The sequence below is a fragment of the Ornithorhynchus anatinus genome, chromosome 11 (assembly GCF_004115215.2).
Source record: "Ornithorhynchus anatinus isolate Pmale09 chromosome 11, mOrnAna1.pri.v4, whole genome shotgun sequence".
Lineage (NCBI taxonomy): Eukaryota > Metazoa > Chordata > Mammalia > Monotremata > Ornithorhynchidae > Ornithorhynchus > Ornithorhynchus anatinus.
Genome location: NC_041738.1, coordinates 48,202,528 through 48,216,762, shown reverse-complemented (window position 1 = coordinate 48,216,762; position 14,235 = coordinate 48,202,528). Strand labels below are relative to the sequence as shown.

At 43.6% G+C, this 14,235-nt stretch overlaps 1 protein-coding gene across 1 annotated transcript in view; it reads right to left on the bottom strand.

Annotated features, from left to right (window-relative positions):
• Window positions 1-14,235, bottom strand: part of MLYCD (malonyl-CoA decarboxylase) — an 89,932-nt gene that overhangs the window by 34,206 nt on the left and 41,491 nt on the right. Inside the window, exon 4 of the mRNA XM_029075132.2 lies at window positions 11,267-11,416. Within this exon, the coding sequence (XP_028930965.1) occupies window positions 11,267-11,416 (150 nt within the window). The remainder of the gene's footprint in view (window positions 1-11,266; window positions 11,417-14,235) is intronic.

Sequence of the window (14,235 nt, the reverse complement as noted above, 5' to 3'; positions counted from 1 at the left end):
AACATAACACAGTAGTACTTGTCACGCAGATCAGTGTACCTTGGAAATCCACTCCTAGATAAGCAAAACTACATCCTTTGTGAAAGAAAATTATCCATCTAAGAGAAGCAGCGCTGGCCTAATGGATACAGCACAGGCCTGGGAGTCAGAAGGACCTGGGTTCTAATCTCGGCTCCACTTGTCTGCTGTGTGAACTCGGACAAGTCACAACTTCTCTGTGCCTCAGTTACTTCATCTGTAAAATGGGGATTAAGACTGGGAGCTCATGTGGGGCATGGTCTTTGCCCAAACTGATCCGTTTGTTCCTACTCCAGCGCTTAGAATAGTGCCTGGCACAATAATAAGCACTCGACAAATACCCCAGAAAAAAATGACTCTCAACTAGTATCATAAAGTTCTTTATTGATCACATGGAATAATATACACACCATGACACATAATACCGGTTTGTAAAACTTTCTCTGCATCTATTTATATTTGTATTTATGGTTGAGCGTGGACTCACACCCAGACACACACACACACACACACACACACACAAATCCTTCCATAAAAATGCAGCAACATGAGAGTTGTATCTATCAGTCACGCTCAGAAACACCCTATTACAATTTAGAACAGGAAATGAATAATAACTGCCAATTGAAAATACAGGGCGGAATGTAATCACTTGATTGGAACCTGGCCAGAAAATCCAAAATAAATTATACTTATTGCTTACCTGCAAGATCATGTGTGGAATTCAAAGGACTCAATGCAAAAGAACTCAGGGCTTAATTCTATCTGATTCTTCCCTGTAAAGGACAGGCAGGGAAAGAGCCGGTAACCTTGCCCTCATTTTTAAAAGTGACTTCAGGATAAATGCCCAATGGTTCGTGAGCCGATGGTGTTCTATCCGGCTCTCTTCACTGGTGAGATAGGAAGGCTGACAGACAGAGAGGACTGCCTAGATGCCAAGAGAGAGGCAGCATGGCCTAAGGGATGGAGCATGGGTCTGGGAGTCAAAATGACCTGGGTTCTAAACCTGGATTCACTACTTGTCTGCTGAGTGACCTTGGGTAAGTCACTTAACTTCCCTCTGCCTCAGTTACCTCATCTGTAAAATGGGGATTAATGCTGTGAGCCCCATGGGGGAGGTGGACTGTGTCCAACTCGATTACTTTGTATCTACCCCTGTGCATAGATCAGTGCTTGACACATAGTGAGCGCCTAACATACCATTAGAAAAATATGAGCCTCTGCATATGGACCTAATGTCCTCTGCAGAAGCGATTTCATGAATATTTCAAGCTTCCCTTCCCAGTGCTGTACTTTGTGCTGGGGTATATAAAGCTCAATTATATTGGACCCAGTCCTGTCCCACATGGGGCTCACAGTTTAACGGGGAGGGAGAACGAGTACTGGATCCCTATTCTACAGACGATGGAACGGAGGGACTGAAAAGTGACTTGTCCAAGGTCACACAGCTTGCAAATTGTAGAGCCGGAATTAGAACCCAGGTCCTTTGATTCCCAGGCCCATGCTCCTGCCATTAGGCCACACTGCTTCTCCTCTGCACTCCCCCCTTGATTTGATAAAACCAAACAATGATTTAAGCATTTTACGATTAACTTGAGTGCATACCTTCCCTACTGATACTTTAAGTAGTATTCTCTCTACAGTAGCCCGTCCAGCTTTGACTGCCTCTCATATTCACTCTCAAATACCGGATTATTTTAAATCGGCTAGATCTGAATTCTAAAACATACGCATCTACTTAATCTCACCTATGTTCACAATCCAATGAAAGCCAAAAGCTTGCGAGAGTACTTGATTCTACAAATTTTGCTTTTTAAAATGTTTCAAATAAGATCTAGAAAGAAGAACTGTACAGTTCCTAAAGTCAGATAATAATAGTAATTTGTTATTTGGTATTCGTTAAGTGCTTACTATGTGCCAGGCCCTGTCCTGAGCACTAGGATGGATACAAGCAAATTGGTTTGGACACGGTCCCTGTCCCGCATAGGGCTCACAGGCTTCAACCCCACTCTACGGATGAGGGAACTGAGGCACAGAGAAGTGAAGTGAATTGTCCAAGGCCACAGAGCAGATTAAGTGGAAGAGCTGGGATTACAATCCATGACCTTCTGACTCCTAAACCCTGGCTCTCTCCACTAGGCCACTCTGCTTCCCTGAGGAGAAAGAGGCTCCGGGCTTGGGCTCGGTGGATCCAAGGTACTCGACTTCCTCGGCCATGTCCTTTGGCTACTAGAGTGGGCCCGGAGGCTCAGCTCCAAGCAGCAGAAGCACTGGATTGCATCGGGTACCCAAAAGGTTCTCTCTCACGGAACTGTGGGGGACTAATGTGAGGGAGAGACCCCCCCCCCAGGTCTCCTGGCCCCTGGCTGCCATCGGCCCCTTCTTCTCCAGCCAGGAAGGCGAGTAGCAGCAGCAGTGTGGGGCCCTCGGGTTTCATAAAGTCGGGAGGGCTGTGGTTGCCGCTGTGTCTGTGCCCGCTTCCATGGCTGTGAGAGTCAATCGTATTTAGTGAGGGCTTACTGTGTGTAGCGCACCGTACTAAGCGCTTGAGAGAGTACAATACAACAACAGACACTTTCCCTGCCCACAGCGAGCTTACGGTCTAGCTAGACTGTGAACTGTGCGGAGGTTGAAATGCTGCTTCTCTAGCCACAGTGTCTTTTCCCTCTTTATTGTTGTCCTCACGCTGCTTCTTTATGTTTTTCTTGTTTCATCCTTATGTGTCATTTTCCACTCGCTTCTCCCTTTCCTAATTCTCAGACTGTGGGCCCTTTTAGGGCCAGGGACCAGATAACTATCATGATGATGATGGTATTTGGCAAGTGCTTAGCCAAGCACTGTTCTAAGCGCTGGGGTAGGTACAAGGGAGGGTTTCTGGTAGTTCTCACCACCTGAGTTAACGGCTTTCAACTCACTACATCCGAGCTCAGATCTGTCACCCCTGCTATGACCCACTTCCGACTGTACCCCACCCTTCTCCCACTCCGTTCTGGGTCGCCCTTCGATTTGTTTCCTTTTCTCACCCTCACTCAGCCCCACAACACTTACGTATATAGCTGTAATTTATTTATATTAATATCTGTCTTCTCCTCTAGTTTAGCAAGCTCACTGTGGGCAGTCCGGGGGGCGGGGGAGACAGACATCAGTATAAGTAAACAGGCATCGATATAAATGAAATTATATATACATATATACATAAGTACTGTGGGGAGGGGAGAAGGGGGAAGAGCAAAGGGAGCGAGTCAGGGTGACACGGAAGGGAGTGGGAGATGAGGAAAAGTGGGGCTTAGTCACTTATATCTTTAGGCGTCTCCTTGGCTCTTGTGTACGTACGTGTATTTGATCGAACGCTCAATTTTGTATATTCTGATTTCACTGCTCTGTCTTTCCTATCAGAATGTAAGTTCCTTGTTGGCAGAGAATGGGACTTCAGCTTCTGCTGTACTTTCATTCATTCATTCAATAGTATTTATTGAGCGCTTACTATGTGCAGAGCACTGTACTAAGAGCTTCGAATGTACAAATCGGTAACAGAGACAGTCCCTGCCCTTTGACGGGCTTACAGTCTAATCGGGGGAGACGGACAGACAAGAACAATGGCAATAAATAGAATCAATTTTCTTCGCAAGAATGCTTCCCAAGCGCTCAGTTCAGGGCACTGCATCCAACAGATCCTCAATGAAACAGCATTACTATTAATCATATACGGGCTCTCAATATTTTGGACATCGAACAAGTCAGAAGAAAGGAGAAATCCTTCCCAGTTACCAGTCTGAAGAATGGCTAACCGAAGACAGAATTTTGATTGATTCTCCGATTGCAATACATCCATTCTTCCTTCATTCCATTAATCTCCTTTCCATTCTACTGCAAGACTAAATACCGAGTAGTAGCCGGTGGCTGAGCTAAATGTACACCTGTCTCTCTTTTCCAGATGGATTATGTGATAAAGAAGGGTTTGACTTCTATTTCTTCCTCAGGTACCGTAAGGCAGAATCCGAACACTGTGGCAACCTGATCAATAGCACACCCTAAGCTACAGTTCAGTATACCAGTCGGTCATCAATTGTACACTTGGCCCGCTAGTCGGGACTTACGAAGCAGCCAAACAATCAGCAATTTAGTGAGGATGGAATCGTCTCCCCGGGAGAATACCGATTCACGATTAGCATCCGTGTTCGGCAGGATGGCGGAGGGAAAATTATTTACCGGCAATTCGTGCCCTTGGTGGTGGACTGGTTCTATTTCTGTTCCCAGCTGTAACTGGCTGCCTGTCAAGCCTGTCGTTGCAATAATGCTCGGGAAACAGACAATACAGTCCAAATGCCAACTGCATCTTGAACTGTGCGGCGAACATTATTGCTAAATGTCACCGAGTTGGACCCTGAATAATTTGGCCCCGCCCCGCGGGACTCATTCGCTCGCTCGTTCGATCGCATTTGTCGAGCGCTTACTGTGTGCAAAGCATCATACTAAGCTCTTGGGAGAGTAAAATACAACAGTAAACGGACACGTTCCCTGCCAAAACGAGCTTACAGTCTAGAGGGGGAGACGGACAGTAAAACAAATAAATTACAGATATTGTAGTCTCCCAAGCCCATAGGACAGTGCTCTGCACGCAGTAGGTGCTCAATAAATACGACTGAATGAAGGATGAGTACTGCTGGGCTGCCAGGTTATGTCTGATCACTTTCCATGGGTTTTAAGGGTAGGTGGGGTAGCCAGAGCCAACTTCTGGTTTGGTCTGGGCTCACGTCCCTTTTGGGGGCTTTTCACAGACTGGAGCTATTATCCATATTTCTGGTCTCTGCTTCTTTGTCACCGAGCATCAACTTCTCTCCAACCGGATCATGCTGCCATTATTCATCAGCTGTGAATGGTAAAAGGAAGCAGACATCCCCATAGACCTGTTTAGCCCAGATTTGTGGAAATAAACATGGAGAACCTCCAGGTTGGGAAGAGAGAAATTCGTGCCAACCATTCACCCGTAAGGAGGGGGGTAGAACGATGACGGTCCCTCGACTTTGGCACAAGAGCCATTCACAGCATTTCTACCACAAAACAATTCAATAGCTCATTAACTTTAGAAGATCAAACCTTAATCTGCAGGGGACAGTCCACAGCCTTTGACAAATTCTCCCTCCACCTTAAAACTTACTTCTTGCAAAGGGCCTTTCCTGCGAGAGAAGGGAAGTTTCGTAGAAAACAACTAAAAAGTTTTCAAGCGCTTCTCACCAGCTGGTAGTGAAAAGTCTCAAACTACCATTAGTTTTCAATTTGTCTGTTTACTGTTGTACTGTACTCTGCCAAGCGCTTAAAACAGTGTTCTGGACACTGTAAGCACTCAATAAATACGACTGGATTAAGTCTGCATTTTCAAACTAGGAAAATCTATTTCCAATAGCAAGCAGTATGGCGTACTGGACAGAGCACGGGCCTGGGACTCCGAAGGCCACGGGTTCTAATCCCACCTCTGCCTCTTGCCTGCTGTGTGGGTTTTGGGAAGTCACTTCACTTCTCTGTCCCTCATTTACCTCGTCTGTAAAATGGGGATTGAGACTGTGAGCCCTACGCAGAACAGGGACCGTGTCCAACCCGATTTGCTTGTATCCACCCCGGCGCTTAGTAGAGTGCCTGGCACATAGTAAGCGCTTAATACCATAATTATTATCATTACGTAGCAAGTAGCCACCAAGTGGTTTGTTTCCATGTACCTCAGTTTCCTCCCAGGAATCAGAAGGACCTGGGTTCCAACTCCAGCTCCTCCACTTGTCCGTCGTGTAACCTTGGGCAAGTCACTTCACTTCTTTGTGCCTTTGTTACCTCATCTGCAAACGGCTATTCAAGACCTCTTCCTCTTCCTACTTAGACTGTGAATCCTGTGTGGGGCTAGGACTGTGTCTGACCTGATTATCTTGCATCTTCCCCAGCGCTTAGAACAGTGCTTGACCCGTAGTAAGCGCTTAACAAATACCACAATTGTAATTCTAAAATTATTATCATTATTATCATTAATGAGAGACAGCATAGCCTGGCCGTGGAAAGAGCATGGGCCTGGGGGTCAGAGGACCTGTGTTCTAGACCTGGTTCTGCCAGTTATGTACTGTATTCATTTATTCATTCAATAGTATTTATTGAGCGCTTACTCTGTGCAGAGCACTGTACGAAGCGCTTGGAATGTACAATTCGGGAACAGATAGAGACAATCCCTGCCCACTGACGGGCTTACAGTCTAATCGGGGGAGGCGGACAAAAACAAAACAACTTAATCACGATAAATAGAATCAAGGGGCAAGTCACTTATCTGTGCTTCAATTACTTCATCTGTAAAATGGGGTTTAAGACTGTGAGCCCCATATGAGACATGGACTGTGTTCAACCTGATTAGCTTGTATCTACCCCCGTGCTTAGTCCAGTGCCTGGCACATAGTAAGTGCCTAACAAATGCCATTAAAAAAAAAAAAGAAAAGAATGAGGATGCTAGATTGATACAAATATGCCAGAGGTGAGCAATTATGGACTATAGGGTCACTCTCCTCATTGTGAGATCAATGGTGGACAAGGGTCACCGTAGAGTTGTTGATTATATTCATGGATGGCTTGGGGCCAGGTAAGTAAGTAGTCACTGGAAAAGTGAAGTCACTTCCCCAAACAGTTTGGCAATCCAGGTCCAGGCCCACAGGCCAGATTCAATCAACCAGTAACCAGATCTCCCCAACCTTGTCCTAGGCACTACGAGGTAGTGTGGCTAGTGGAAACACCACAAAGCTGTGAGTTCGATTACGAGGTTCTAACCCAAGTCCGTCCATTTTCGGCCAGGTGACTTTGGGTAAGGCACTTACCATCTCTGGGCTTTAGTTTCCTCATCTGTAAAAAGAGGACAAAATATTTGCTCTCCCTCTCTCTTAGAATGTGAGCCCCACGTGAGACAGGGACTATGTCCAATCCAATTATCCTGTATCTACCCCAGCATTTAGTACATTGTTTGGCACACAGGAAAAGCTGGCTCAGTGGAAAGAGCACGGGCTTTGGAGTCAGAGGTCATGGGTTCGAATCCCGGCTCGGCCACTCGTCAGCTGTGTGACTTCGGGCAAGTCACTTGACTTCTCGGTGCCTCAGTTACCTCGTCTGTAAAATGGGGATTAAGACTGTGAGCCCCACGTGGGACAACCTGATTCCCGTGTGTCTACCCCAGCGCTTAGAACAGTGCTAGGCACATAGTAAGCGCTTAACAAATACCAACATTATTATTATTATGAAGCAGCGTGGCTCAGTGGAAAGAGCATGGGCTTGGGAGCCAGAGGTCATGGGTTCGAATGCCAGCTCTGCCACTTGTCAGCGCTGTGGCTGTGGGCAAGTCACTTAACTTCTCTGTGCCTCAGTTACCTCATCTGTAAAATGGGGATGAAGACTGTGAGCCTCATGTGGGACAACCTGATTACCTTGTATACCCCAGCGCTCAGAACAGTGCTCTGCACATAGTAAGCGCTTAACAAATACAAATACCAACATTATTAACAAATATCTTAGTCATCATTACTCTCATGGTGGTTTGCCGTTTGCAAGGAAGCTGATTAATCAAATTCTACTTCAAACACAAAATGAATTCTGCAAACCTATTTTTTTTTTTAGGCACCATGATTATAAATGGAGATGTTCAGTCAGGCTTTCATAGTAATCAAATCAGCGTGGCTCAGTGGAAAGGGCCTGGGCTTCGGAGTCAGAGGTCATGGGTTCGACTCCCGGCTCTGCCACTTGTCAGCTGTGTGACTGTGGGCAAGTCACTTAACTTCCCTGTGCCTCAGTTCCCTCATCTGTAAAATGGGGATGAAGACCGTGAGCCTCACATGGGACAACCTGAATACGCTCTATCTATCCCAGCGCTTAGAACAGTGCTCTGCACATAGTAAGTGCTTAACAAATACCAACATTATTAATCAGTGGCATTTATTGAGCTCCTACTACATGCAGAGCACTGTTCTAAGCACTTGGGAGAATACAATACAACAGAATCAACAGACACATTCCCTGCCCGTAATGAATTTGCAGTCTAGAGGGGGAGACAGACATTAATATGAATAAGTAACTTATAACAATTTAAAGGTAAGCACATAAGGGCTTGGGGCTTGGGGGTGGGGTGAATATCAAATGTCCAAAGGTCACAGATGCAAGTTCAACTGTATTTCCAGTTATTCCCAATGAACCTCTCCCTCGGGAAACTTTTAAGCATTTGAAAACAGCTACCTCAAAGTCCGATTCAGGACCCTAAACAGAATACGGAATTTCCCTTGACGTTTGATTTTTTGGGGGTCCTCATTTTACAGATGAGGAAACTAAAGCCCAAAGAAGGTGAGTGACTTGACCAAGCTCACATGAGAGAAAATGGAAGGACTTGGGTTAGAACCTGGTCATCGAAATCCCACAGTATTGACGTATTTCCTAACACTCTTTCCAGTCATTATGTTTTTTCCATACCTGGTGTAACACACATAGGTTGGGGTTAAGTCGGATATGCCCCAAAACTCACAGGCACTTCCCAGTGGACTGACTACATCTAACATTCAAGAGGCTACAGGTCTTGAATTGTGCTTTGCTGTCCAACCGACACACAAATAAATACCTGGAGCCTCGAAAATAAAGAGCAACTGTATTTCGGCTAAGTAGTGAAACAGTTGGCGAATAAGTGGTCTTTGTCATAGTCTATTATACTTTGCATTTAAGTTACACTTTATAGTGGAATCCCACAATCACTTAGAATCCATGTGCTAAACTCATGATTTACACAGGAATATATCTTTATTCAGGATTAAATATGAAAACAATATTTGAGAGGAAAGGCTGAAAACACCATTAATTCGAGAGTTAGATAATCAAAAATTAGAGGGCTGATACCAATATTGTACAGTGCTTGTTCTCCACTAGTACCATCTTATATCAGTGCTTGATCAATGCTCTCAATTACCAAAATTATATATTCTCAATTCACATGCAGCCTAAAGGTTTAGAACTAAAAAAAAAATTGCTAACTCTCAGTATTTCTTATATTTTATGTCACTTTAAGATGGCAACAACTGAAATATTAACGGGGGGAGGGGGAAATTAAAAGTTACAGAGGCTTGAAATTAAGTGGTTTGGAATCAATCAAATATAGTGGAGTGTAAATAAAACAAATAACGATGCATCCTATTTCTTTTGCCACATTGTCATTATATCCTTTGTTTATTCCCCTAGGATATTTTTTGATCAAAACATGGAAATAGTACAGCAGCATATTAATATCTACAGGAACGACGCCCAGTAAATGGAGCAAAACAGCGAGTAATTTAGTTTGGCATACAACACGAACAGTTTAAACTTTTTAATAAGACAACTTCCTAAATGCCTGGCCTTTAGCCAAGTTTATAAATGTATTCTGCCCAAAATAATGATTTCAAAAGCATTTGGTAACAGCTACCTCAGAGTCCGATTCAGGACCCTATGCAGAACACAGAATTTCAATTGAAGTTTTTTTTTTCTTTTTCCACTTTGTGTGATGCCAACAAACTCCCTTTCCATCAGATTAAATTATTTTAACTTTGTGAATGAACTTGTTGCTTCTGCTCCCCTTCTGCTGTTGCCCATATTTTAGCAGCTCACTGATTAATCCAATCGAATTTACTGAGTGCTTACAAGGTGCAGAGAACCGTACTAAAGGTCTAGGAGAGCACGCCATGGCAGAGTTAGCAGGTATGTTCCCTGCCCGCAAGGAGCTTACCTTGCTACTAAAACCGCCCTACAGTCGGCAGATGCCAGAAAAAGAAGTGTAAATATCTGGGAAACCACTTGTCAGCTCTGATGAAAGTTTCGTGGTGGAGAAGCCTGAATGGTCAAAGCTGATGATTTAAGCTGGCATCCGCATTTCATTTTCCCTTGTTATTCCTGGGCTCAACTGTACAGAACTGAGTCAGCTGCATCTTGCTTGTTGAGAGTAAGGCAACCTGCTCTTGGAAAGTAATATCCACCCTAATTGACAAGAAAGTCTTTCTCTTGTCAAAAAGACCATTTCTATTTGTATTTCGTTATTAAGTAATTTGTTCCTGAGAACAACGCATTTAAGGATCTGGCCGGCTATCTGAGTTAAGCAGATATCAGTCCAGAATCTCTGACTGGGTTAGATCAGTGGCAATCTCTAACAAATAAGTGCTAGGTCACATGTAAAACTCTTCAAGGGACATCAAAATCGGTTATCCATTCCAAACATTCCTTAGACTATTTCTTTCTTCAAAAAACCTTGCCTGAAACATTATTTCAGGCCTATTCCATTATATTCCATGAAAGCACAACTTGTTTGCCCACAAACAGTATTTTGGCAAACTGGGAATTCTTTTTAAAAACTGACTGGAACAAACAGTGGTCATATTAATATTCCCATTCTAAATTCCCTCTAATGACATGTAAAGAGTAACATTAAACTTGCCCTGACTCTCTTGCTACTACCTTTTCCAAAACTGTGCTAATGAACTGCTTAAATTCTATTTTAGTAATCTGAATACAATCAACTTCCTACCTCCAAAACCACAAAAAGTGTCAGTTACAGATCCTTTTTCCAAATCAGTGGATATTATACATTATACCATTTCCACTGACATATATTCCTAACAACTGCACAAATTCCTGTCCTTCAAAATCAAAGACAGTACTACTTAAAAATGGTGGTCCATAAAAGTACATGGTGGCTATAAAAGATAAAAGACTCTTTCCTGTGAAGATCGTCCTTGACCTGGAGCTGCAGCTGTTATTTGTTGCTTTGCTGCTGATTATCTTTCGACTCTCCTTAGATTCAATCTGTCCAAGGCTTTGCTCCTTAATAAGCTAATTATGAATAACCCATTCTACTCTAAACCTCTATCTCAGGCTTTTCATCCATCCACTCTCCTAAGAAAGGATACGGGGAAAAATATTTGGCAGAGTACTTGAATTGGGGAATTTCTGCTACGGGATGACAAAAACCATTTTAAACAGACCCCAAGAAAGACGTACTTTGCATGTTAAAACTGATGTGCGGCTAAAAACGGCACAGTGAACTATCAGAGCTAAACGTGATGATCAAGGGTAGGTGTAGAAAGGGAAACGGAAAGTGTCCTATCATATTTCCTGGTTGAACATGGGAGACTGAGCTGCAAGACAGTTCAAAGGGGAAGAAAGCTCAAAGATGACGGTCAAAATGAGCCCTCCAACAATGTTATGTGTGTCATGATTTCCCACCTACCTGAAGCTCTTTAACAACCCGCTTAACAAGGAAGTTTCCCAGCTCAACACCCTGGAGACCTTGTTGAGTCAGACTGATGGAATAGAAGATTGCTGCCACAATTTTGTTGGAATCTTCTGTTTCCGGAGAAGAAAATTCTTTCACTATTGCCTGAAAAACAAAATGCATAATTGTACGACCATTTTATGATACTAAGTATAACATGGATTCAATAATTTTTGATAATAAGGAACAGATTTAAAGACTTGGGTTTGCAAGAGGCAGGAATAATAAATTTGAGGAGACACAAAACACAAATAATAGAGCTACGAAGGACACAAGACGCACACGACGTGCGGTGTGGTGCAAATCAATACATCAATCATACTTATTGAGCACTTACTGGATGCCCAGCAGAGAGACCCGGAGAGAGGCCGGGCCCTCGAAAAACTAGGGAGGGGTTGGCGGAACTTCTAGCCTCTCCTCCTTCCTACCTGTTCCTTCCCAGAGCCCACCGGCCCCACAACTGCAAGGGGAAGGGGTGGCAAGGTGGTACTTGAGTAGTCGGACACTCCTGAGACAGGTGCAGGATAATCAACCAACAGTCTTGTTTGGTTAATATGGACTTATAGGATTGATTGCTTCCTCCTTGCCTGCATGGACTGTCGCTCTATCATTGAAGAAAATTCAAACTGGTCAGGCACGACTTCATCTTCACAAAGCCATGTTGATTGCTACCAGAACCTTATGCTCTTCAGGATGATTGCAGAGTGATTGTTTCATGATTAGTTCTAGTACCTTTCCGGGAAACTGAAGTTAAGCCAACTAGTCTATGATTATTTGGGGCTGTCTTTTTTTCCCCTGTTTGAAAAATGTTCTTTAAATCTGCTCTTTTCCGGGTGTGGAGACTTATCCGAGTCTCAAAATACTAGCTGGTGGCTGTTCAATGCTATTTGCCAGTTCCTTCAGAACTTCAGATACCTGGCACCAGACCCTGCTGATTTGAATGTCTCCAGCCGCTTTTTTCCCCTACTGGTTTGGTTTCCATCACAGGTGGCACTCAATCAGTTTTTCTTATTAGAGGTGACCCTTTTGTTGGGGGGTAAAGACAGAGGAGAAAATCTATTACATGTTCTGCCCTTTCCGGTCACCTGTATTCGGGTTCTCCATCCTATTTATCAGGAGCCAGGGAAGTGGCGGGTAAGAAACGAAACATATGTTATTGAAAAAGGCGGAAAGACAGAAATTAAGGATTATACGTCTCACGGGCAGCATTTCTTTAAAGAGTTTCCTAAAGACTGCAAGCCCTTTGTGGTCGAGGGACTATATCCATATAGTCTTTCCAGGGCTTAATGCAATGCTTATATATAAGATTTATTGATTTCCCCTTTTTCAGCTTTCCTGATTTTATGTCTATGGAAGCTGGCTGCTGTTTTATATGCCTCCTTAGTTCACTGGACTGATTTGCCTCTTACTGGCTTTCCCAAATGCCTTTCAGGTCTCTGCAGAATTGTAGGTTTAGCCAACTCATCATCCTTCTACCTTTCTTATCTTGCCGCTGCACTGATTTACAGTTCCTTCTATCCCAAGTAAACTATTTAAGAAAGCATTATACATATTTTTTTTGGAACACTCTGTCTCGTAAGACTTTCTTCCCTTCTGGTTTCCATTTACCAGCTCCATGCATTTGTTGAAATGTGTTTTCCTGAATTTTGTTTCCTATGCATTTATCTTTCTTTACCTCACTAACTTCATTTCTTCCTTTCCTTAGAATCCCGGATGCTACCATCTTGTGGCCATTTCCACTATTTTAGACATTTAATTTCTCTCTATTAGCAAGAATGTAATAAAAAGAGCATCTTCAATAAATTGATTCTCCCTCAGTGTTTACTGAAAAATTGTCCACAGTACACACTAAGATCTCACTTGACTATATGGGGCTTACTCTTTTATTTTTCGAGCAGCTATCTGGGGGAAAAAAAATGACCCAAACAGCTTTGAGAGATGGTATTCTAAAAAGCCCTCATCTCTCTTCTCCTCCTCATTTGCTGGTCTATTATAAATGCTTAAAATGCTATTTCTAATTCGGTCAGTTCTCCTATAATGTGTGTTTTCGTGACATGATACGAGCGCATCCTGACGAAAGAATTACAAAATATTGTTTCAACAGCAAGTGCCTGTCTGGGAGGAAGGCCATGAGATGCTGGAAGAACCATCGTACGGATGGCTGCGGCACTGGTGAAGGCCACTTGAGAAGCAGCGTGGCTCAGTGGAAAGAGCATGGGCTTTGGAGTCAGAGGTCATGAGTTCGAACCCCGGCTCTGCCACTTGTCAGCTGTGTGACTGTGGGCAAGTCACTTCACTTCTCTGTGCCTCAGTTACTTCATCTGTAAAATGGGGACTAAGACTTTGAGCCCCACGTGGGACAACCTGATTCCCCTGTGTCTACCCCAGCGCTTAGAACAGTGCTCTGCACATACTAAGCGCTTAATAAACACCAACATAAACACCAACACTTTTCTGTCAAGTTTTCCCAAACAGCCTATTACAATTCTAGCCCAGTATTCCAGTCATTAATCAAATACATCAATCAGAGAAGCAGCGTGGCTCAGTGGAAAGAGCCCGGGATTGGGAGTCAGAGGTCATGGGTTCAAATCCCAGCTCTGCCACTTGTCAGCTGTGTGACTGTGGGAAAGTCACTTAACTTCTCTGTGCCTCAGTTACCTCATCTGTAAAACGGGGATTAAGTGTGAGCCTCACGTGGGACAAACTGATTACCCTGTATCTACCCCAGCGCTTCGAACAGTGCTCTGCACATAGTAAGCGCTTAATAAATACCAACATTATTATTATTTATGGAGCACCTACCGTGAACAGGGCACTGTACAAAGCATTTGGAAGACTACCATAAAATTAGCAGAAAAGATCCCTTCCCTTAATGAGTTTACAATCTAAGGGGGCAGGCAGAATCTAAAATAATTCACAAAAAA